The sequence below is a fragment of the Apiospora aurea genome (genome assembly GCF_038362705.1).
Source record: "Apiospora aurea strain CBS 24483 chromosome Unknown utg000008l_segment0_segment0, whole genome shotgun sequence".
NCBI classification, from domain to species: Eukaryota; Fungi; Ascomycota; class Sordariomycetes; order Amphisphaeriales; family Apiosporaceae; genus Apiospora; species Apiospora aurea.
Window position 1 is genome coordinate 127,261 of NW_027117395.1, and position 20,114 is coordinate 147,374.

Sequence of the window (20,114 nt, forward strand, 5' to 3'; positions counted from 1 at the left end):
CCCCCCCAGCTCTCGGTTTTGCTGTCCCCATCCAAGCGCCTTGGTAGGACCCAGAAGCAAAATGGCCAATATTATGGAGAGCGAGACAGAGAGAGAGAGAGAGAGAGAGAGCAAGAGACGCCAGTGAGGCACAGGCGGCACAGCACGCAGGTGGACAGCAAGCACAGCAAGCCAGGGCCCCGGGAACCGTAGGAGGCATGGCTGATGGGGGATGGGGGGGGATCGAAAGCCGAGAGTATTGGCGATTGACGGACCCCCTCTGGTCCCGATTCCTTCATAACCATTCATGCATCGACCGCGGGCTGCTTTCCCTCTCTTTCTCCTCCCGATCTTTCGTCATTTTTTTCTTTTCTTTCCTGGAATGCACGGCTGACGCAGTAGTTGTATCTGTTTTGTATTTTTGCCCCGTGCCGCAGCCAGACGAACCACAAGCCACTAAAGACACCAGAATCCCACGTGCGTGCGTGGGATGAACTAGTTCTATCCTGCGTAGCGACGGACAGGGTAGGAGAAAAAAAAGGAGGACCGACCACGGGACGAAACCACGAACAAACTCCGACGGTGGGCAAAGCAGCAGCCGACATGACGGCACCGCCATCCCGGCGCGCCGCTTCCCTCTTCTTCTGGGGAGCGGCGCTTCTACATCTGGCCGCCGCCGCGCAAAATGACGTGTGCCCCTACGACGGCGGCTGGTCGCTCCGCGTCAAGAGCCGGTACTGCCCCTCGAGCGCGCCCGTCGACTGCGGCATGGGCACGCAGCGCCGGTGCTGCCCGTCGGGCTACGTCTGCGCCGGCGTCGGGCTCCAGGGCGGCAGCTGGTGCTGCAAGGAGGGCGAGGACTGCCTCAGCCAGGCCCGGGAGACGCCCAGGGTAGGTGAAGACAACACCGCCTCCCCCTCCACTCCCTCGTGAAAGAGAGCAAGAAGGACTGACGCGTGGGACAACAGTGTCCGAACCAGCAATGGACCCTCTGGGGCGGCGACACGGGCACCGTCTCCGACGGCGCCTGGTGCTGCGAGCCCGGCTTCAACGGCTTCTACCGCGGCAAGGTCGAGGCCGTCGGCTGCATCGACGCGGGCGTGAACACGCTGCCCGGCAACACCTTCTTCGCCAAGACGGTCTCGACGTCCCAGTGCGCGACGGCGACGCCGACCACCTCGTCCTCCTCGTCGTCGTCGTCGCCTTCCGGCACGGGGCCCACGACGGCGACACCGACGGCGGACGGCCAGAACGCGGGCACGTCGGACGATGGCGACGGCAACGGGGGGTTGGGATCCGGCGCCATCGCGGGCATCGTGGTGGGCTGCGTCGGCGGCATCGCCCTCGTGGCCGGCATTATTGGTTTCATGATGTGGCGAAGGCGCCGCCGGAATAGCCAGGCCGCCGCCGCCGCCGCACAAGACATGCATAACGGCAGCGGCAGCGGTCCCGCAGGGTACGCGCCGAACGCGTATGGCCAGCAGCAGACTACGGAGATGGGATATGCTCCGGACAGCTCGGTCGGTGGTTACTCCGGAAGCACGGCTGGCGGCGGTGGCGGCGGCGGCGGCGGGTACTACGACCCGTCACCGTCGGAGCCGCAGATGAAGGAGAACACGTTCTACTCGCCGCCCGTCGAGCTGCACAATGAGCACCGGCACCTCATGGGCGACCAGCGGGCCGAGTCTCACGAGATGCCCTAGACCGGGGAAACAAAGAGACGGTCCCAGTTGAACTCCTTCCCCCTCTAGGATGGCGGCGTGGGATTTGACGTGAGGCGTGAAACAATAGAAACCCCGTCTCGTTGAGAACGAGATAGGATGTCTTTTACACTGTTTCATACCCCCCAACGAGCAATCTTTGACTGGAAATGAGGTCAAAATCTTTTATTATTTGTACTGTACATATCTATCATACCCGAACATTGAACGAAAAGACAAGATGGCGCCAATGCTCATCACATATACAGCGCCGCCTGAGCCTCCCCATCGGTATCCCATCTGGATGTTTGGCGTTTACATCGCCATCCCATAGGCAAACAGGGAAGCGCCACCTCACAGAGTCCATTTCTCGTAATCGGGGAAGTACCGATCCTGTATCCTCTCGGCATACTCCAGGATGACGGGCAACCCCTTGACCACCTTCTGCGAATCCGGGCCCCTGTTTGTGTCAGGTCGTTAGTCAACAATCGAGCTGGGGGGGGTGAAAATGAAAGAAGCAACCAAAACCTACGCCGTGCAGATCAGGACACTAACCACGAACCCAAACACCGTCGCATCCGCCTCGGTCGGTCCCTCCCCGCCCAAGATCCAGAACGGCTTTCCCTCATCTCGCGTATCCCGGGCAGCCCGCGCCTTGTCCCTCGACGCCCTCAGCAGCGCATCGACCCCCTCCCAGACCTCGCGCCGGAACGCCGCGATCTCCTCGCCGCTGTACCGCCCCGTCCCCTGCCCGTGCAGCGTCGCCACCGTGCCGCGGTAGGCCAGCAGCCCGATCACCACGCGCAGCGGGTACGGCAGGGCGCCGAAGATGTGGTCGCGCATCGTGTAGTAGTTCTGGGTCCAGCGCTCCCAGCCCTATTCTCGCCGAGTCAGCTCCCGACACCAGCACTCGGTGTAGAAGTTTACAACTTACATGGTAAAAGCACAACCGATCCTCCATCAAACTCCGCACCCCCAAATCCCGCGCCCTCGTCTCCCCGTCCAGCCGCGCATTCAAATCCGGCAACAGCCCCCGCTCCGTCAGCGCCTCGATAATGAGGCCCGAGTCGCCCAGCTTATCACCACCCAACTCATCATCGCCAGCGCCACTTGACGCAGAAGAGTCAGTGCCCAACTCGACGTAGGGGATCTTGCCCCGCGGCGCCGTCTTGGGCGAGCCCGCCGCGGTGCGGTACGCGACCCCCCCGAACCGGAGCCGGGCCTCGAGCTTGACGACAAAGGGCGACCAGACGTGCCGGCCCGGGTCCTTCCAGCCGCGGTAGACGGTGAGGACGGGGGCTGGTGGCGGGTTCGTCGAAACGTCGTCGTTGTCCTGGGACGTCATCGTGGCCATGTCTCTGGGTGTCGGCAATCGACTGGTAAGTAGAAGATAGGAAGAAACCGCTTTGTTTGGTAAATGGCTTGTTCGTGGTAGTGTGTATTCATGTAGTTATTGAGCGGTATGGTATTGCAAGTCAACCACTTGACACAAGAAACAGGAGACCGAATCAGCTTATATAGTATTTCAATGTATTCCAGCGCCACCTATAGTCGGCCTAACCTTGCCCCCAAGACGGCGATGTAAGTTCTTATGCGAACGCGCCGCCGCGAAGTTGCGCCGCTTACCGCACTTTCGTAGCGATGCGAAGTCCGAACGTGTGTAGGTGTATTATGCTGACTTGGGTGGGGTGGTACTGAACAAGTGCTTATGTTCACTGCGCCGCATCCATGGGGGAGGCAGACAACGGCACTCGTTACACAGCATGGTGCCGGCGGTGGTCATCGCAGACACCGTGGGCGACAGAACCGCATGGCTATACACGGGAAGGCAACACAGTCACCACACAAAACCCAGTAGCAGCTGGCCACCAATCCCAAGACCAAATAAACTAGGCAAATGCATCGCTTGTATTCCTCTATTATTCATGCCTCTGTACATGTATCTCCTACACCCAATAGCAGCAATAAGCCACCCGCTATCCACGTTTTCCTGCTTTAGGCGAAATAGCTCTTCCAGAGGACACCCTCCAGATCCTCCAACTGTTCCGAAGTGAAGTACTGCGCACGTAACATGTTAGTCTCATATTTTCTCCCTTCTCCGTTCGCAGGGACAGACAGATCGACTTACCTTCTGATCAACCCCCCAACTGTCCTGTCTCGTCTTCTTGAACTCCGACAGAATGCTCTTGGTCGCCTTGCCCACGACGCCCGGATCACTAGCCGCGCGCCGCGCCAGCAACGCCAGCACCTCGGGCATCCACGCCGGCGGCGGCGTCGCGTAGGGAAACGCCTCGATCAGCGACCCCAGGCCCAGCACCGCCGCGTGTCGCCGGATCACCTGCTGCGTCGCGTTGACCGGCGTGTCCGTGCCGGGCGTCTTCTTCTTGGGCATCGGGTTCTGCGCCAGCGCGCGCTCGAACCGCGACTTGAGCGACTCGATGACCGGGTTCCGGATCATAGCCGGCGAGCACCGGATCATGCCGGCCAGCGTCGCCCCGGCCACCGTACGGACCTCGAGTTGCGGGTCGGCCAGCATGTCGCCCACGGCGTCGAAGAGCACCTCCCGCTGCGCCGCGTCCATCAGGAACAGCCGGCGGAAGTAGATCACCTGCATGTTGACGAGCGCGCGGAGGCGCTGGTGCCACGACGTTGCGCCCTTGCCAAGCCGGATCAGCGCGGCAATGAATGGCCCGTCTTCGCCGGTCCTGAAGGGGATGTTCGGAAGATGCCGGTACACGTGGTAAGCGAGTCTCATAAGCTCAGGGTCCTCCTTGACGTCCATCATGTGCAGGAGCTGATCTATGAAGGGGTCCGGGAAGAACGATGTCAGCTGCGTGCATTCTTGCGAGGACAGCGTGTTGTCCAGCCAGGTCAGCACCGTCTTGGAGCCAGAAGTGTACGAAGATGGCGTTTGTTGGCCGGGCGTGCGCTCGTGTCTCCATTTTTCGAGGCGTGAGAAAACGTCCGTGATGGTGGCGCTGAATTCCTCGTCTGGCTGGTAGGGCCGAATGCCAATGCCTGACGACGACACCGCCTTGTTCTGGTCCAAGAGAGCCGAGACGTTCTCGAACGATTCGTGATACCGGGTTCGGTAAATGGTGGCTATCACGCGGCCAATGGCCTCGCGCACTGACTTGTAGGGGTGGTCGATATGAGCCAGGAAATCGGCAAGAACAGGCTTCTCGTGGCGGAAGTGCCATCCGCAATCGTTAATGAGGAACTCCAAAAGCCCGACCTTGGAGGCTTCCTTGAAGGCTGCGTTTGATGACATGTCCAGTCGGAAGGAGCTGAGAGTCTTGACGAGCTCAGGCGCACGGCGTGGGTCCTTGGTGTCGATGATGAAGTGTAGGCACGTCATCCAATACGACAGGTTCTCGGGAGTCAGGCTGTCCGCAAAGATCTTGAGAAGCATGGGCTGCGCAAATCCCCAAGATTGGTCCTTCATCTCTACGGGATCATCCGCTGAGCCGGCAAGCATAGCACCCAAGATCTCCGACGTGGCGCGGTGTTGATGCTTGTCCGTGCCGTCGCCGTAAACCTCGGACGTCAAGGTCGTGACGTCTTCAAAGGTCAGTTCCGTCTGGCCGTAGTTCATCAAGTCAAACACATGCATCAGCAGGATGACAACAGGGCTCCGGAATCTATCCGACGACGAATCACGCGGTTCCTGCTTTAGGTAGTCGAAGAACTGCTTCAGCCAGTCCCTGGTGACCAGCTTCCCGATTTGCCGTCTCGCAGCCACTTCGACATCGTCATATTCATCGAAACGCTTGGGTTTGGTGCGGAAGGCATTGAACTTCTTGCCCCAGGCAAGCCAGCCGGCATAGTCGGAGTCGACAAAGTACTCGGCGCGATCCGGATCGGCAAAGCTGTCGAGGAAGTTGCGCGTAAATTCGGCATCGCCTTTCTCGACGGGGACGACCACCTTGTTGACATCCTTCTCCTTTTCTTCCAAGTAATCTCTGTAGGAGTGGTTGTATACAGCCCGCTGGTCGATGGCGGCAAATACATTCGAGAAGGCCGTCAGATAACTACTCCGAAGGCCTGGATGTGGGTCGTTGGTTCCTCGAGTCACCAGCTCGATGAACTGAGGCGGTGCAATCGAGTCGAACCGAACACAAAGGTTAGTAGTGAAGATGACGCAACGGCTCGCCGTCTTCCAGTGCGATTCCTTTGAGAGCTCAATAAGCTCGAGACCGAGGGCGATCTTCTTCTCCTCGACCTTCCTCCGCCGCTCGACAACGAAGTCGTGTCGCGACGCAATGACGCCGGAGCAGTCCTCGGCCGGCTTAATCTGCGATACAATCTCATCGTCTAACAGGACCATGAGCTCAAACCGCTTCCCGAATTCTATCATAGGATATAGGGCGGTAGCGCCCAAGTTCTGGATGGAGGTCTTGTCGACACCCGCGGTTCGGATGTAGAGGCGGAGGAGATCGGGCGCGTATCGCCAGTCGCGTATCAAAGTCTTCAGCAGACTGGTGAAGAGCAGGGTGTACATCGCTCCCTTGATGCGGTCATGATCCATCGCATCCATGGCCTTGCGGAAGCGCTCCAAGATCACGGGAATGACCAGAGGCCTGCCACCAATGAGTACCTTCAATGAGGCATCCTGGGCGCCTTGGGCAATTCTTCGAACATCCGCATATTGTGAGGTACACGACTCGGCAAGGTCGAGGAGGAGCTGTCGGTCGATCTCGCTCTTCCTCCGGACAGAGGCGTTGTGCTTCACGCGTTGCAGCTGGTACGCATCGGCACGCTTGATGAGGAGCGGGCGCGGGTAGGCCTTGCGGAGACCACTGATCTTAAAGGGGCCAATGTCTGCCTTGTAGAGTCTTTGCAGCCGCTCGAGAGGGTGTGCAGATCTTTCGAAGCCTACATCGGTGATCCAAGTGCGGTATGTGGAGTACAGGGCCGTGAAACAAGGCACATCGTCTTCTTGCTGGTTGTTGAGGAAGGCGTGAGTCCTCGATAGCAAGCGGCCGATCTCGTCGCGGATCTGATGGATACGACTGTAGAGAGGGTTTTCCGGGGTCAGCAAGTATCCACTCTGGTACTTGAACTGTGGCCTGGTTTCGTCATCCTCGCCGGCTTCCGCCAGGGGGTTCTCCTCTTCATCATCCCGGTCTCCCATCATCTCATCTCCGTCATTGTCAGCATGTCGGCCGTTGACACCGTTTGCGTCGCTGAACGCCCACTTAGGGTCGAACAGTATCGCGATTCCGGAAATCACAAGCCTGAGTTGCGTAAGCTGACGCGATACCTCATCAGACCACTCCTTGTTCTTCCCCTTTCGGCTGACCGGCGCGTCACTGCCCATGAAGACTTCCAGTCTCTCCATGGCGCCTTGCGCCTGCGACTGGAAGAGTTCCACGGCAAACTCCAGCTCTGCCGGCAGCGGGCGGTGCCATCGGATGGTGAGATCCGCAGGGGCGGTGGACTGGCCCCAGTCTTGCACATCCAACCCTCTCTTGATGACGTCGGGCTCAAACAGGGCATTGTCGATGGGGTAGGTGGCTGTGAGGTTCAGCAACAGATGGTGGATGTAGTTGCTGATGTGGATGGTAGGGAGTCCCCGACACTTCTCCTGCATGTATTTGGCGATGTCGAAAAGTTCCGTCTTGTATTTGAGGACTTCGGCACCCACGTGGACAACACACATGCTAAGAATGCTAACGTGCCAGACGAGCGCACGGTCACGGGGCAAGACTTCTGTGCCGCTACTCCTGTCCGAAGCGGCTCCGTTGTAATCAATTTCATTGCGAATATTGACAATTAGCATGGGGAGGAAGACCTTGAGTGTTTTCTCCGGATTCACTTTGCAAAGAGCATTACAGATCCAGGCCATGGCATCACGTGCTTGGTGTACAACGTGGGTGGACACAAAGGTCGACAGCTTCTCCAGGGCCATGTCAAACAGTTCTGGGGAAAGCGATGCAAACAACGGGGTCAGAGCAGCCGGCAAAGTGTTGATGATATTATCTTCTGGAGAGCCAGATCGCAACTGCGAGGAGTCCGGCAGGTTCTCGAGCAGCGTGAAGACCTTGCCGAGAAGGGCCAAAATGAATTCCCCGAAGCCGGCCGTGGACGAACGAACAATATTCGCCTCGTCTTCGTCGCTGAGCTCGTTCTTGTAGTCGATCTGGACCTCCTGGCCTTCGCGCTCCATACGTTCCATCTCACCCTGAACCCATTGCATCGCCAAGGTGGTGTCGTGCACACTGGAGTTCTCCTTGGTCAGATCGACGAATGGGATGCTGTACGCGACACTCTGGATGAAGTTTAAGGTGTACTGGGTCTTGTTAAGATCGTTGGCGTCAATGCCAGGCAAGGCCAGGGCAAGCAGCGCCGTGATGTGGCACCGGAAGCCCTTTTGCCGCGACATGATGTTGGCAATCATCTGTAGACCACAAAGACTCGAAGTGGTGCGGTGGACTTCGACAAGTCCCTGCAAACTTGGGTAGAACCTCTGCAGGGCGCCAGGAAGCATCAGGTCCGGCTCGAGGTAGGTCAGGTTTTGAAGGGCGCCAAAGTACATGTTGGTGACCTTTGTGCTCTTGCCGAAGAGTCCCATGAAGGTAACTTCGCGAAGGCTCTTGGCAAACCTATGCTTCAGTTCCTCGTTGAGCCGCCGGTCGACTGGAGTATCCTGCTCGTTTCCCTGTTCCTTGTTCCATCTCGATACGAACATTTCCGTCAAATAAAAGGTCATCTGGGCCAACATGGTGGTCCACGAGCCCTGGTTCGAGGGATGGAAGAAGGTGTCGATAGACTCTAGTAGCCCCTCGAGACTGTTGAGAATGGAGCCATCCTTCTCCAGACATTGGGGCGACAAGGACGAAACGACCCAGCGAGCAATTGTGTACGAGATGGGGTGCTTCTTCTTATCCTTCTCTAAGAAAATTCCCATTCCCGAGGAGTAGTCTAGAGACGTATATGGGGAGTTGGCCTGGCCAACGGGGATCTCGGTCAAGCGAAGGATGGCTGTGAAGATAAGATCGGACTGCTCGCGAGTAAAGATGCCGTATTCGGTAAACGGGACGTGTCGGTATGCCAGGTAGTCTCGGGCCATGCGCGAGAACATGTCGAGGAATGTGATATCGAAGACCTTGGACCTGGTCATCAAGGACCACAGATGGAAGAAGGTCGGCACGAAATCGGACGGCTGCGACTGGGGCGCTGTCGGAGGGGCGGGGGTCGTGGGCATGAGAATGTTGAGGGTGCCGACGACGATGTAGGCATCCTGTAAATCCGAGGTGCTGAAGAAGGGCAGGATCTCGTCCAGCATGGCTCGTCTCTCGCTCGGGTCGAAGTAGGTGTAAGATTGGAGGCAGAGCTTCCACAGGTGCTTCAGGCCTCGTCTGCGGGCGGAATGGTGGGCCGGGGCTTCGCCAGGAAGCACCAAGGCCCGGATCTCCTTCCACAAGGGCCTCCAGTCCAGCGTTAGATCCTCGCCGGGCTTCAAGAGGTGTTTCCGCCTAGCCAGGGTGGAGACCATCCTGGAGAAGCGGTCGGCGGCGGCGCCATCGAGGCCCGGGGCCAGGGAGAGATGGAAGTAGAGCCTCGCCAGCTTGGCGCGGAGGTCCCTGGGCATGTCGAACTTGAGGCTGAGCCATCCGGACAGCTGGCGGGTCCAGTGGAGGGCGCCGGGGGAGAAGTCTTCTGCCTTGATGGAGATGTAGAGCTGTTTGAGGATTCCTTGCAGGGCGGCGTCGCGCTGTGCCTCCTCCTCGACGGGGTAGGGCAGCAGCTGGAAATAGGAAAAGGTTCGGGGTCGGTGGCGCTTGGAGGTATCGTGAGAATCGGCATCGGGGGTGGAGGGGAGGCCCGGGGAGGTGGCACGGGAAATGGGTTCGCCGGACGAGCCAAAGGCGCTCAGGAACTGGGCGGCGCCCGACAAGGCGCCCGGGTTGGACAAGTCGAGATGGTCCTCCATCGCTTCGATGCGGCGGGATGGAGTGTGGTGTTTGTGTGGAACGAAGCTGTTTGCTTGAGGGGCCTCGGTTTCCCTTTGGAGTGAAATAGTTCAGATAGCTGCAACCATGGAGGTCGGAGGGCAGTGTTTCAGCAGGCAGCTAAGCCGGTGACGTCGTCCAGTTTTCGTTGGCCGAGCCGAGGGGGGGGATTGGCGAAGACTGAAGACTGGGTGTGTCTTCTGTGGAGGGCGACAAGTAAGGAATTCGGGCAGAGGTGGCCAATCTTGCTCTTTTACGGATGCAACGGTGGTAGGAGGAGATTGGTCTCTTGGTCTCGTGCCGCAGGGTCGGGGTCTGCCAACTGCTCTCTCTCTGTTCAACTCAATGCTCTCTCTCTCTGTCTGTCTCTGGATGGGATGTGACAAGGCTGGGCAGTGCAGTTGCAGTTGCAGCGGCAGGCGGGTGGTTCGTTGGGTGCTGCCCTGCTCTCGGCTTGCCTGCCAATGGCTGCTCTGGCTGCTGCTGACAATGCGATTCAAGGGCCCAGTGAGTTGACTGGACCTTGGGTGGGTCGGCTGCGTATCGATGATGGAGAGAGGGGCTGGAGCTGCTGGCAACTGGAGCTACTTAGCTGTGAAGTACGTACTGCGCAGGGCCCTAGTACTGCACAGGGCCCTGGTACTGCACAATGGGGGGCCTCGGGGCCTTTGGCTAGCTGCTGGCTGTTGAAGCTAGGTACCCGACCCGACCTGTCAACGAGCATGTATCGATCGACCTTCGATTACCACACCGTTCAAAGGAATCATACACGGCTTTAGAGAAACAATGAAGATTAATTTGCAGGAACAGAGGTAAGTATTGAGTTCCCAATAGTACGAGACCCAATGCTACATGCTCTCTTGGGAAGAAATAAAACAGTCATGGAACATGTAGCCTATATCGAAAAACGAGAAGCCCGGAAATCATGCCACCACCCGAGGGTTGACAGCCGCCGCTTAAGTACTTGAAACTGACAAAGCCCTGGGCTTGACTCGAACGCAAGGCTTCCATTCGGCTTGCGAGGCCAGTTTCGCATGTTGGAGCTAAGGACGGGAGAAGGTGGCCAACGTCTGTCCAGGTCGGTATCTTGACTTGGGCTTGCATGCTCTATTCATGTGAGAGATGCGAGGTGTGTGGGATGGGATTCATCACTGCAGATGTGCCTAATTATAATCCCGTCGATTAATTAATCCCTCTTCTTCTTTCGTGTTCACTTGCACCCCCGCGCGTGCTTCCATGCCAGCAACACGTCTGAACTGCAGCCAACAAGGAATACAGCATCCAACAGAGGCTAGGTACATACATCTAGGCAATAGAATAGGCATGAGGTCATGATGTATCCGTGTTGAACTCGGGTTATTAAATTGGTTTGGCATGTCTACCTACGGCTACCTACACGATATCTGAGGCATGTACGTACTTGGATGGCAACATGGCCGTTTCTTCGTTTCCCGCAGCTGCATCCCCCAGCCCGCTACCAGCACCCTGGAAAGAGGGAACCCTGGACATACATACATGCAGCCGAGCGAGAGCTGTGCCAGGGATCACTTCATGGGATCTGATGGATCACACAGGCCTTCTCTGCACACACACACTGGCTGCGTAACGCCAATAGCAGCCTTGTCGCAACCTGCATGTCCCACTTGCCGACCTGGCTCATGGCCCATTGAGATCTCCTTCCGGTCCATTGCCCTGGTCGTTTGCGAAAGGCTACATGGCATGCCTATCTGATTTATGATGCTGGCTGGACGGCCGAGCTGGATGTGATCTGTAACTAAGCCATGGCTGACTGACGGGGGGTCGAGCCGGGTTACATGATCCCTCATCACGCTGTCTAAACTTCAACTGACTTTGAATACACAACGTGCGTGTAATCAGCACCACCACCACGACTTATTCAGCTTGGCCCGGCTCTGGAATGCTTTGACATGAAAATTGTCACCACTACGCTAATTATACCTTGAGTGGCTGTCGTACTTGGGCAGTCACGGCATTGGCCCAATTGTATGGGTGGCAAGTAACATATAAGAACCAAAGTTGATAGGATAAGGCAGCACCACAGTTCATGGCGCAACCACGTAATCAAAGAGGTTGCCTTGCCTTTATCCACGACTCAGCGTGTGATCACCTCGGCTGTATCTCATCTATGATTTCATCGAATTCCACCTTTTCGTACGTACACCTGGTGTTTCGCAGGTAGCCAGATAGGCACGGCGCACCAAGCGTCCCTTCAATCCGCCCCCGGCCTGACGCTCAGATCCCATAGATCTTCATCCATCGGATCGGTCCGAGTCAAGCACGGGAGTTGGCCACTGGAAACAAAATGATCGGTATCATTACCGTACATAGCAATGCACGATGACACTTGAGAAGGGGAAACGAGATGTTTTTTTTCCGTCTCTAAATAGGCCCGGATTCAACCAAGAAAAGGGGCATTTGACAGGGACCTTGAGTAACACCACACCAGCAGATATGGGCCATACGAAATGCCCAGTGACTCGTTCATGTTTCTCATCAAGAACTAGATTGTTATATCTACATACATAACCCGTGACCCAGCTGACTCCCGCAAGATATGCGCACCCGTCACTTGAATATCTCTATATGCTCAGTACCTGTGTATCTCCATCTACTCCAACCGACCTTTACATCAACTATCGGTCCACTAAGTCCTTAACCCTTACACAAGCCTACTCCTTCTTCTTATCGTTAAACCGCGGCAGCCCCAACCACAGCACCAAAATCACCCCCAGCAGCGCCAGTATAATAGGCTGCAGCACCTGCACGCCCTTGGCCTGCGCAATGGCGCCCACGGCAAACGGCAGCACCGCGGCCCCGCTGCCGCCGAACGCCGCCGCGAACCCGATGGCGCCCACGTGCAGGTGCCGCGGCAGCAGCTTCGACATGGCCACGATGGCGGCCGGGAACAGCGGGCCCAGGAAGAACCCCTGCAGGGCCACGGCCACGGCCGAGACGATGAACTTGGGCACGAGCCAGAAGAGCAGTTCCAGGGCCATGACGATGGGGAGGTAGATCTGGGCCGCGGCATTCGTCAGCTCGCCATGGATAAAACCACGATAGACGCGGGGGGGGAAGAAAATAGGAGGGGAAAACTCACGGTAATAGCCAACTTCTCCCCCAACCGCGGCGTCACGAACCCCAGCACCACCCGCCCGACCGTGACGCCGAGCCAGAACCCCATGGCCGTCATCCCGCTCGCAAACTCGGCCCCCTGCCGGACCTGGATCATGAAGACCACAATCCAGCCGCCGAGCGCGACCTCGATGCCGACGTAGCCCAGCAGGAACAGCGCGCACAGCCACGTGACGCGTGCCGACGGCCGCTTCACCAGCGCCTCGCGCAGGCTGCCCCGCGGCTGCCCCGCGGCCGCCGCCTCCTCCTCCTCCTCCTCCTCGCGCTCGTCGCCGTGCTGCCGCGCGATCGAGGCGTGGTACGCGGCCGCCGTCGCGGTCCAGAAGCCGGCGACCGAGGTGAAGATCTCTACGCCGGCCAGGCCGATCTACATCACCCGTTCAGATAAGAAGCATTTGCCGCGGAGGCGACGGAAACTTACCATGATGTAGTAAAACGTGTACCAAGGCAGCTTCGCGTTCGCCACCATGTTGGTCGCGATCAGCGGCGAGAGCACGGCGCCGAGCCCGTAGAAGCCGTGCAGGAAGCCCAGCATCTCGTTGGCGCGGTCGAGGTTGCCGACCCACGCGTTCCACGCCGCGTCCGCGAGGCCATTACCAAAGCCGGCGATCATGAAGGCGATGACCATGACCGGGTACGGGGGTGGAGGGCGATCTGGCCGTTTCACTTCCATCAGCATGTGGCGTGTCTTGACTATTTACTCACTGCCGTCTATGGTTTGCTTCGCCCCTCCCGAGTTCTTATGAAGTGGTCGGTAGGATAGGACAGGACAGGACAGGGCTTACGATGATGTACGCCAACATGTGGCACCCCGACGCGATCCCGCCCACGCCCCGCTGCCCGATGGACCGGTGCAGGACGTTGTTCAGGAGCGCCGAGGCCGTGTAGCCGACAAACGGCGAGAGGAAGATCAGCGAGACGATCGTGTACGTGAGATGGTAGTATCGTTCGATCTGGTAAGTTAGCATTGGCTGTCATGGTTGGTAGGTCGAGGCCACGAGGTGCTTGAGCAACTTGGCAACCAAGTCCAAGTAACTTACATAGTGAATCAAAGCCTACACCCGCCGACATTTGTTAGCCCTCCAGTTGCCCATCGCCGTCTCTGCCTCATGAACCTGAAGCGGCCGAAAACAAAAGCGCTCATGTTGGACGGCGTCACTTACACCATAAGCCGCATCATTCGCCCCCATCACCACAAACGACCAAAAGCAAGCCCCGATCTTGGGCACGTTGCTCTTGGGGTAGTTCCAGCGCTGCACCACCTGGGTCGCCGTCGGCGGCGGCGGCGGCGAGCTCGGGTCCTGGCCTTCTTCTTCCCGCGAAGAGGACGAGCCCGAAGCGTCCGGGCGCGGCCGGCGGGCCTCCTCGAGCTTGGAGTGCGGCGCGAGGATGTCCATGTCCTGCATCTCCATGACGGCGGTCGAGGAGCCGCCGCCGCCGCCGCCGGGGGCGGTGGTCGTGTAGGTCGCCATCTTCTCGAGAAAGAACAAGAGACAGAAAGCCGCCTGGGACAGAAGTTCAGGTCGGTATAGCTCGTGGTGTTTGCCAGGTTCAGGCGTTGCTTAGCCTGGCTGCGAGTAGAAAAAGCGCGGCAAGAAAAAGCCAAAAGAACACCGCACTCTGGCCTGGTACTGCTGCTCCCAAACAGAGCGTAGGAAGTCGGTATTCTTATAGACGGCCGAAGCGGTCAATCTTGGGTCCAGATATTGAGCAAGTCATATAGTAACGTCGATTGTGGCCTTTGCTTTCTAATCTACACGCAGAAAAAAAAAAAAAAAAAAACGTGAGTCAAAAGTTAAGTACACAGCAATCGCCAAGCAGCCTCAACCCCCAAAGCCGCCCTTGTTGAAATCCCATGCAGGTTACGTATTAACCTAGCAGATTACGAGCTACCCCGGCTTCGGTCTGCCTTGCCCCAGACTAACAAACCGAAGCAGCAAACCAGAGCTGGCCCTTTTCCCACAAAGTGTGGGTTAGCTAGCGGTGAATCCGGCTCTCTCGTTCCCTCAGCCGGGTTAGAACATTCGAACCCCCCATCCAGCCCATCATCGCTGATCCCCGCACGGGAGAACACCGGCCTTGGCCCAACTCCGCCTACATACCAGGCTGTCAGGCCCTGCCCTGCCTGCCCCCCCATCTACCGCTGACGGATAGTGACTGACATCCATGTCATGATCCCAAACAAGCAAAAAGCTACCAACAGGATAGCGCGCAGGATAGGTAGGACCGGAGAATATCTCGCTGCTTCTGTGATTGGCCCAAACTACCCCTTCCGGCCCCCGAGGTTTACACGGTGCTGGCATATGTTTGTATGCCAAGAAGCATGATCGGCATGCACCTCTCTCGACGACCGACCCCGTGATACCGGTTTGCTTTGCTAGCCACAAGCAAACAACGCCGGAAGAGTCATTCGGCCAGAAATGGGATCGACGGCGACGTCGATGCCCACCTCTTAGAACTCTCCGTAAGACGGCAAGGTATGTCAACATGTGGCCACACTTGAACAAGGTGATTGATAATTTCCCGTTTGATAATTCTTATTCAATTGTAACTGCAGCGCACCTCCTGCCACCGTGCATGCCCAATCCAACGATCGTCTGTTCTGTAATGCAGATGAATCACAACCCAACCACTTGCTCGCTCGCTACCCGTTGCCATCTGAGCAATGTCTGTAAGCTACAGCCAAAAGCCGCTTATCCAAACCCCATCCAGCACACCCCTATTTTCCTTCCACCTGCAGGGTAACCCGTATAAGTACCTGGTAGTGACTATACCGAGATTACATAATGATAACCTTTTCCATCCTTCCTACCCATCCCAATCAAGGCTTGCTTATAATTCCATACATGCCGTTCTTCGTTTTCCTATCTCTTGAACGAAGCGGCTCCCCTGCGAAAGAACCGTCCCTACTGTCCCCGCAACCGCGTAAGCCAATTCAACATACTCCGCCTCTTCGGCGTCCGGGGCCGTCCCCGCGCAAGCTCCGCGCCGCAGCCGTTGCTGTTTTTGATGCCGTCGTCCGCGCCCGATTCATGATTGCTCACGAAGACCGGTTGCTTATGCCCGTTGCTGCTCGCGTGCGTCTCAAACGGATCCCCCTTCTCCTCCCCCGTCTCCTCATCCAGCCCGAGCGGCGACGACGACACCCGCCACGGCGTGCCGTAGTAGTACTCCGATACCACGCGCCTGTGCCCCTGCTGCGGCAGCGGCTCGGGCGCCAACGAAGCGCCCGAGCTGTCGGCCGGCGGGTAGGAAGAATGGTCGTCCCGGTTTAGCGTGTGGCGCTTAGGCCTGCTCAACGTGCTGCTGGGTGTTTGTTGCAGTAGCTGCTGCTGTTGTTGTTGCTGTTCACAAGATCGACTCGTTATCGTGCTTCCGTTCCAGTCCGCGCCACCGCCACCACCACTGAACGGGCTCGGGCCCCGCCGCAGCAGCAGCTCGCTGGTGTCCTCGCTCATCGACGGCGATTCCATGGACAGCCGGTTCTGCGCGTTACGCTTCTGCACGTACGCCGCGCCCGTGGACGTCGCCCTCCTAGGCAGCGCGCCCAGGACGTCTTGGTCGGTTTTCGTTTTCGTCGTCTTTTTCTCCCCTTCTCCATTGCACTGCTGGTTCTGGTTGTTGCCGGCGATGCCGCCCCCCACTCTCCGGGTTATGCGGTGTAGGGGGTTACTGCCCTTGGTCGCCTGCCCGTTCTGGCTCTGGCTATTGCGGCCGCCGTTGCTGCCAAACGAGAAGCTGCGCGTCTGCGGCGAGAGCTTGGACGGGTTGTTCGTGCCCGCGGCAGAGGCGCGGCACTCGATGTTCATGGGCCGGAAGGACGAGACCCAGCCCTGGTGAAGGACGACCCAGAGCGCCGTGACTTGGATCAGGATCTTCTGCCAATTCTCGACAGTCTGTACCGTCCGCTCGGCAGAGGGGATAGGATCGTCATCCTTCTCACCCGTGGGCGTCGTGGGCGAGCCGAGCGCGGACGAAGTCGGGGGATACCGCCCCGCCGACTGGGAGACGGTGGTGTAAGTGTCCTGGACCTCCAACTGGTTGGGCCTCAGCGTCGCCATGATAGGGTGTCGCCGACACGACGGGTCGATCATGCTGAAGGTGAATCGGTGCTCGGGCGCCGAGCTGAACGACGCGGTGGGCGATGTCGGTGCCGAAGTCGCAGCGGGTTTGCCCGTGGCCTTGCGTCGGGCCCAGCGCGCCGTGGTGATCTTGCCGGACTCATCCTCGGTCGTGAAGTCGTACGAGACCGCGCTGCCCTGGATGCGCGGCTTCGCCGTCCAAACGGTCCCGTCAGAGAGGACAATCTCGGCCATGTCCCGGCCCATCGGGCTCAGAATCGCCACCAGATCCCGCTTGTTGATGCTATCCTCGTCGTCTTCGTCCAGGGCTCGGTCTCTCGCGGGGACGCTCAAGTCCTCGCTTTGGACCAGCATGATATCGCCCACACTCAGCTCCCGCTTAATCCTGGCCAGCCGGGGGAACCGCTTGAACAGGGGCGTCACCAGCGCCGAGTGTGCTATGGCCGAGGAAGGATACACATCGATGGTCGGTTTCGGTCGCCTGTCCGAGGATACCTGTTGCGTCTGAAGAAGTAGTTGGGGGCGTATATGTAATAATCGGTGATTTAGTTTCGGGGCGGGCTGCGCCAGCAGGTAAGTAGTACTGCTCCTCGACGACACCCTACGCTGGCTGCGGCGAACAGAGGACCCGGCCCGGCTCGTTTCGCTGTCCGAGATGTAGACCGACCCTTCGTCTCCGCTCATCATCGTGTCGTCCTTGCTGCCGGCGCGAAGCTCATGCTCCGCCGCGGGCTCATGGAATCTGACTGCGGGTTCGGGAGTGCCGGAGACTCGTCTGGAAAGCGACGGCTTTCCTTTGCTGTGGGTAAGAGTAGGCGAGGTAGTAGTTGCTGTTGTCTGGGTAGCAGCTGAAGCGATACGTCTAGGTGGGAGTGGTGGCGGGAACTGAGAGTCTGTTTTGTTATATGAGATAGTAGATGCCCGATTCACCGGAGGCGGTCGATCTGCCGCAGGCTCCTGAAACCTGACGACCGACTCGGGAGTGTTGGGTGCCCGTCGAGCGATTGGCCTTCCGTTGACACGAAGAATCGAGGGCGAGGGAGCTCCGGCCGCGGTAGAGGCTGCAGAGATGGACCTGGGAGGTGGCGGCGGGAACGGAGAGTCTGCGTTGTTGTACGATATAGTGGATGCCCGGTTCACAGGGGAAGTAAAAGTTGACCGAAGCAGGTGATTGCGTCGCGCGCCGGCCTGTCCAGCGGCTTGTGACGGTTTGTTCGAATATTCATGTCCGTGGAGGCTGGCCCCCGAGTGGAGAAACATGATGGCAGCCAAGCATGCGCAAGCAGAGTGATAGCGTGCTAGCTGTATTGCCCAGCAAGGTGGCGGCTTCCCGGCGAAGGTTCGACGTCGATCCGGCCCTTACGGACGGCGTGCTAGCAATGGAAGGCGCAACGATACATGTAAGTGAAGTATGGTGGGATGTGTCGGCCGGTGGTGAAGTAAGACGGCGACTCCAGATCGATGCCAGGGTTCGTTCGGTTAGTCCAGGCCAGCGCAACCCCTCGTAATCGACTCTGGCTAGGGCGGAGGGGGTTTTGGCTTTTGAAGATGGCGATGCCGGCTCACATGCGAAAAAAAAAAAAAAAAAAAAAGGGCAGCACTAGTGCGAAAGAATGAATTGCAAGTCGGAAAGCCAGTTTCCTCGACAGCTTGGAGGCCAGTATGTAGGTTGAGAATAACAGAGCGAAAAAGACCAGCGCCCAGGCCCAAACGACGCCTGTCAAAAAGGAGCGTAGCAGTCGAACGGCCGGGGATGGGGATGTGACATTTGAGGCTGAGTTCTCGACCCGGTGGTAGCTGATGTCAGCCGGGGCCGATGATGGGGTCGAATCCAGGAACCAGCTGAAATTAGGGGCTAGATCACCAAGCTGTAGGGCGGAATGGGTGGAGATTTGGGGCCCGCTGTTCCTGTTGTGCTGGGATGCTGGTCGTTTCAATGCTCATGCAAAAAGGGTAGAGCGCAATGGCATGAGACGCAGGTTGATAACGATGATGATGATGATGCGTAAACAAAAAAAAAAAAAAAAAAAAAACGAGATATATATATATGCCGCCGGTCAATCGGGGCGAGAACCAAGGAAGAAAAAGTAGGTATGGTGGAAGCAGGATGGCCAAAGCAATATGACGGAGAGCAAGCTGAACGCGACGAAGGTCGTACAGGGCATGGACAACTGCGACAGGACAGAAAAAGGAAAACCAGGGTTTGGTCAGCCGGCACTGTGGTCTGCCGGTGCGCGTGGGTGGAAGGCTTAAGCGAGATGGAGATTTGGGGGTTTCGAATGCTGGGAGCTATGGCTGTGTAAGCGGGCTGGCTGGCTGGGTTAAGTATAATAATGCAGTGGATGGCAGCCTATCACCCCCTAGAGCCAAAGCACGCACACCACGCAAGTACATAGGTAAGCAGGTATGCGCACACACACATATATATACACAGGTAGAGACAGGTCTGCTTGCACGTATGTATGCGTAGGTAGGTAGTAGACTCCGGAGAGCGATTGGATGGTTGAATCGACGGGGGAGCGGTGAGATGAGATGAAATGATGCGCCACAATGGTAGCTGAGTGCATACACTTACTTACATACCTTTAGGTCTGCAGTATTGTGGAAAACCGGCCGACAGCCTAGTCGAGCGACCAGACGGCCTGGGTGGTGAGGATTGGGAGAAAAATGAGATTATCGGCTTGTCAAGCGTCCGTCCACGTTTGCGGCTTGTTTGATAATATACGGCGGAAGGGGCAGATGGGATGATGATGGCCAGAGTCCAGACTGCCGGTGAGTCCCAGCCAGCGTGCTCTGCTATTGGCCGAAGCTCAGATGTTTCCCCTCAACCCAACCTTATATCGATCGAGGGTACGGTGCGGGCGTCGTATTCGACGATATAAAGTTCCGAGGGTGTTTCTGGCCCACGGTGCGAATGACTCTCGGCCTGCAGTGGTAGTGGTAGTAACAGTTGTTAGCAGCCTTGGTCGCCGATCATAGATTGATAACAGGTACGATTGCAGCGGGACGTTGCGACGCGACGGTGAGGAAGAGTGGCTTCATATGTGGTTGGTTCGTGGGCTCATAATACAAAAAAAAAAAAAAAAAACCAACAGGGCCGGTGGTCAAAACTAACCTAACCTTCTGGTGCACTTTTGGTGGGGGGGGATGACAGCGAACGCTCTGCAGCTGCAGGACCAGGACTGTGATGTTTGCTGCTTGCTGCTTGCGCAGTGAGGAGTGCAGGACAGAGGGCAGCGTGTGTA

At 57.8% G+C, this 20,114-nt stretch overlaps 5 protein-coding genes across 5 annotated transcripts; 1 reads left to right on the forward strand and 4 right to left on the reverse strand.

The window, feature by feature from the left end:
• Positions 1 to 582: 582 nt before the first annotated feature.
• Positions 583 to 1,682, forward strand: PG986_011521 (uncharacterized protein; the record flags this gene model as incomplete). Its single annotated transcript, XM_066847743.1, has 2 exons — positions 583 to 870; positions 948 to 1,682. 2 exons carry the CDS (start codon positions 583 to 585, stop codon positions 1,680 to 1,682), a joined length of 1,023 nt encoding a protein of 340 aa, XP_066694439.1.
• A 351-nt stretch (positions 1,683 to 2,033) lies between these two features.
• PG986_011522 (uncharacterized protein) lies at positions 2,034 to 3,033 on the reverse strand (the record flags this gene model as incomplete). Its single annotated transcript, XM_066847744.1, has 3 exons — positions 2,034 to 2,139; positions 2,212 to 2,555; positions 2,614 to 3,033. 3 exons carry the CDS (start codon positions 3,031 to 3,033, stop codon positions 2,034 to 2,036), a joined length of 870 nt encoding a protein of 289 aa, XP_066694440.1.
• A 641-nt stretch (positions 3,034 to 3,674) lies between these two features.
• PG986_011523 (Proteasome activator complex subunit 4) lies at positions 3,675 to 9,615 on the reverse strand (the record flags this gene model as incomplete). The annotated part of the gene is made up of 2 exons (XM_066847745.1): positions 3,675 to 3,737; positions 3,808 to 9,615. 2 exons carry the CDS (start codon positions 9,613 to 9,615, stop codon positions 3,675 to 3,677), a joined length of 5,871 nt encoding a protein of 1,956 aa, XP_066694441.1.
• Positions 9,616 to 12,324: 2,709 nt separating this feature from the next.
• PG986_011524 (uncharacterized protein) lies at positions 12,325 to 14,259 on the reverse strand (the record flags this gene model as incomplete). Its single annotated transcript, XM_066847746.1, has 7 exons — positions 12,325 to 12,669; positions 12,753 to 13,154; positions 13,209 to 13,441; positions 13,493 to 13,526; positions 13,573 to 13,740; positions 13,828 to 13,842; positions 13,951 to 14,259. 7 exons carry the CDS (start codon positions 14,257 to 14,259, stop codon positions 12,325 to 12,327), a joined length of 1,506 nt encoding a protein of 501 aa, XP_066694442.1.
• A 1,434-nt stretch (positions 14,260 to 15,693) lies between these two features.
• PG986_011525 (uncharacterized protein) lies at positions 15,694 to 18,129 on the reverse strand (the record flags this gene model as incomplete). Its single annotated transcript, XM_066847747.1, has 1 exon — positions 15,694 to 18,129. One exon carries the CDS (start codon positions 18,127 to 18,129, stop codon positions 15,694 to 15,696), a length of 2,436 nt encoding a protein of 811 aa, XP_066694443.1.
• Between the last annotated feature and the right edge of the window lie 1,985 nt (positions 18,130 to 20,114).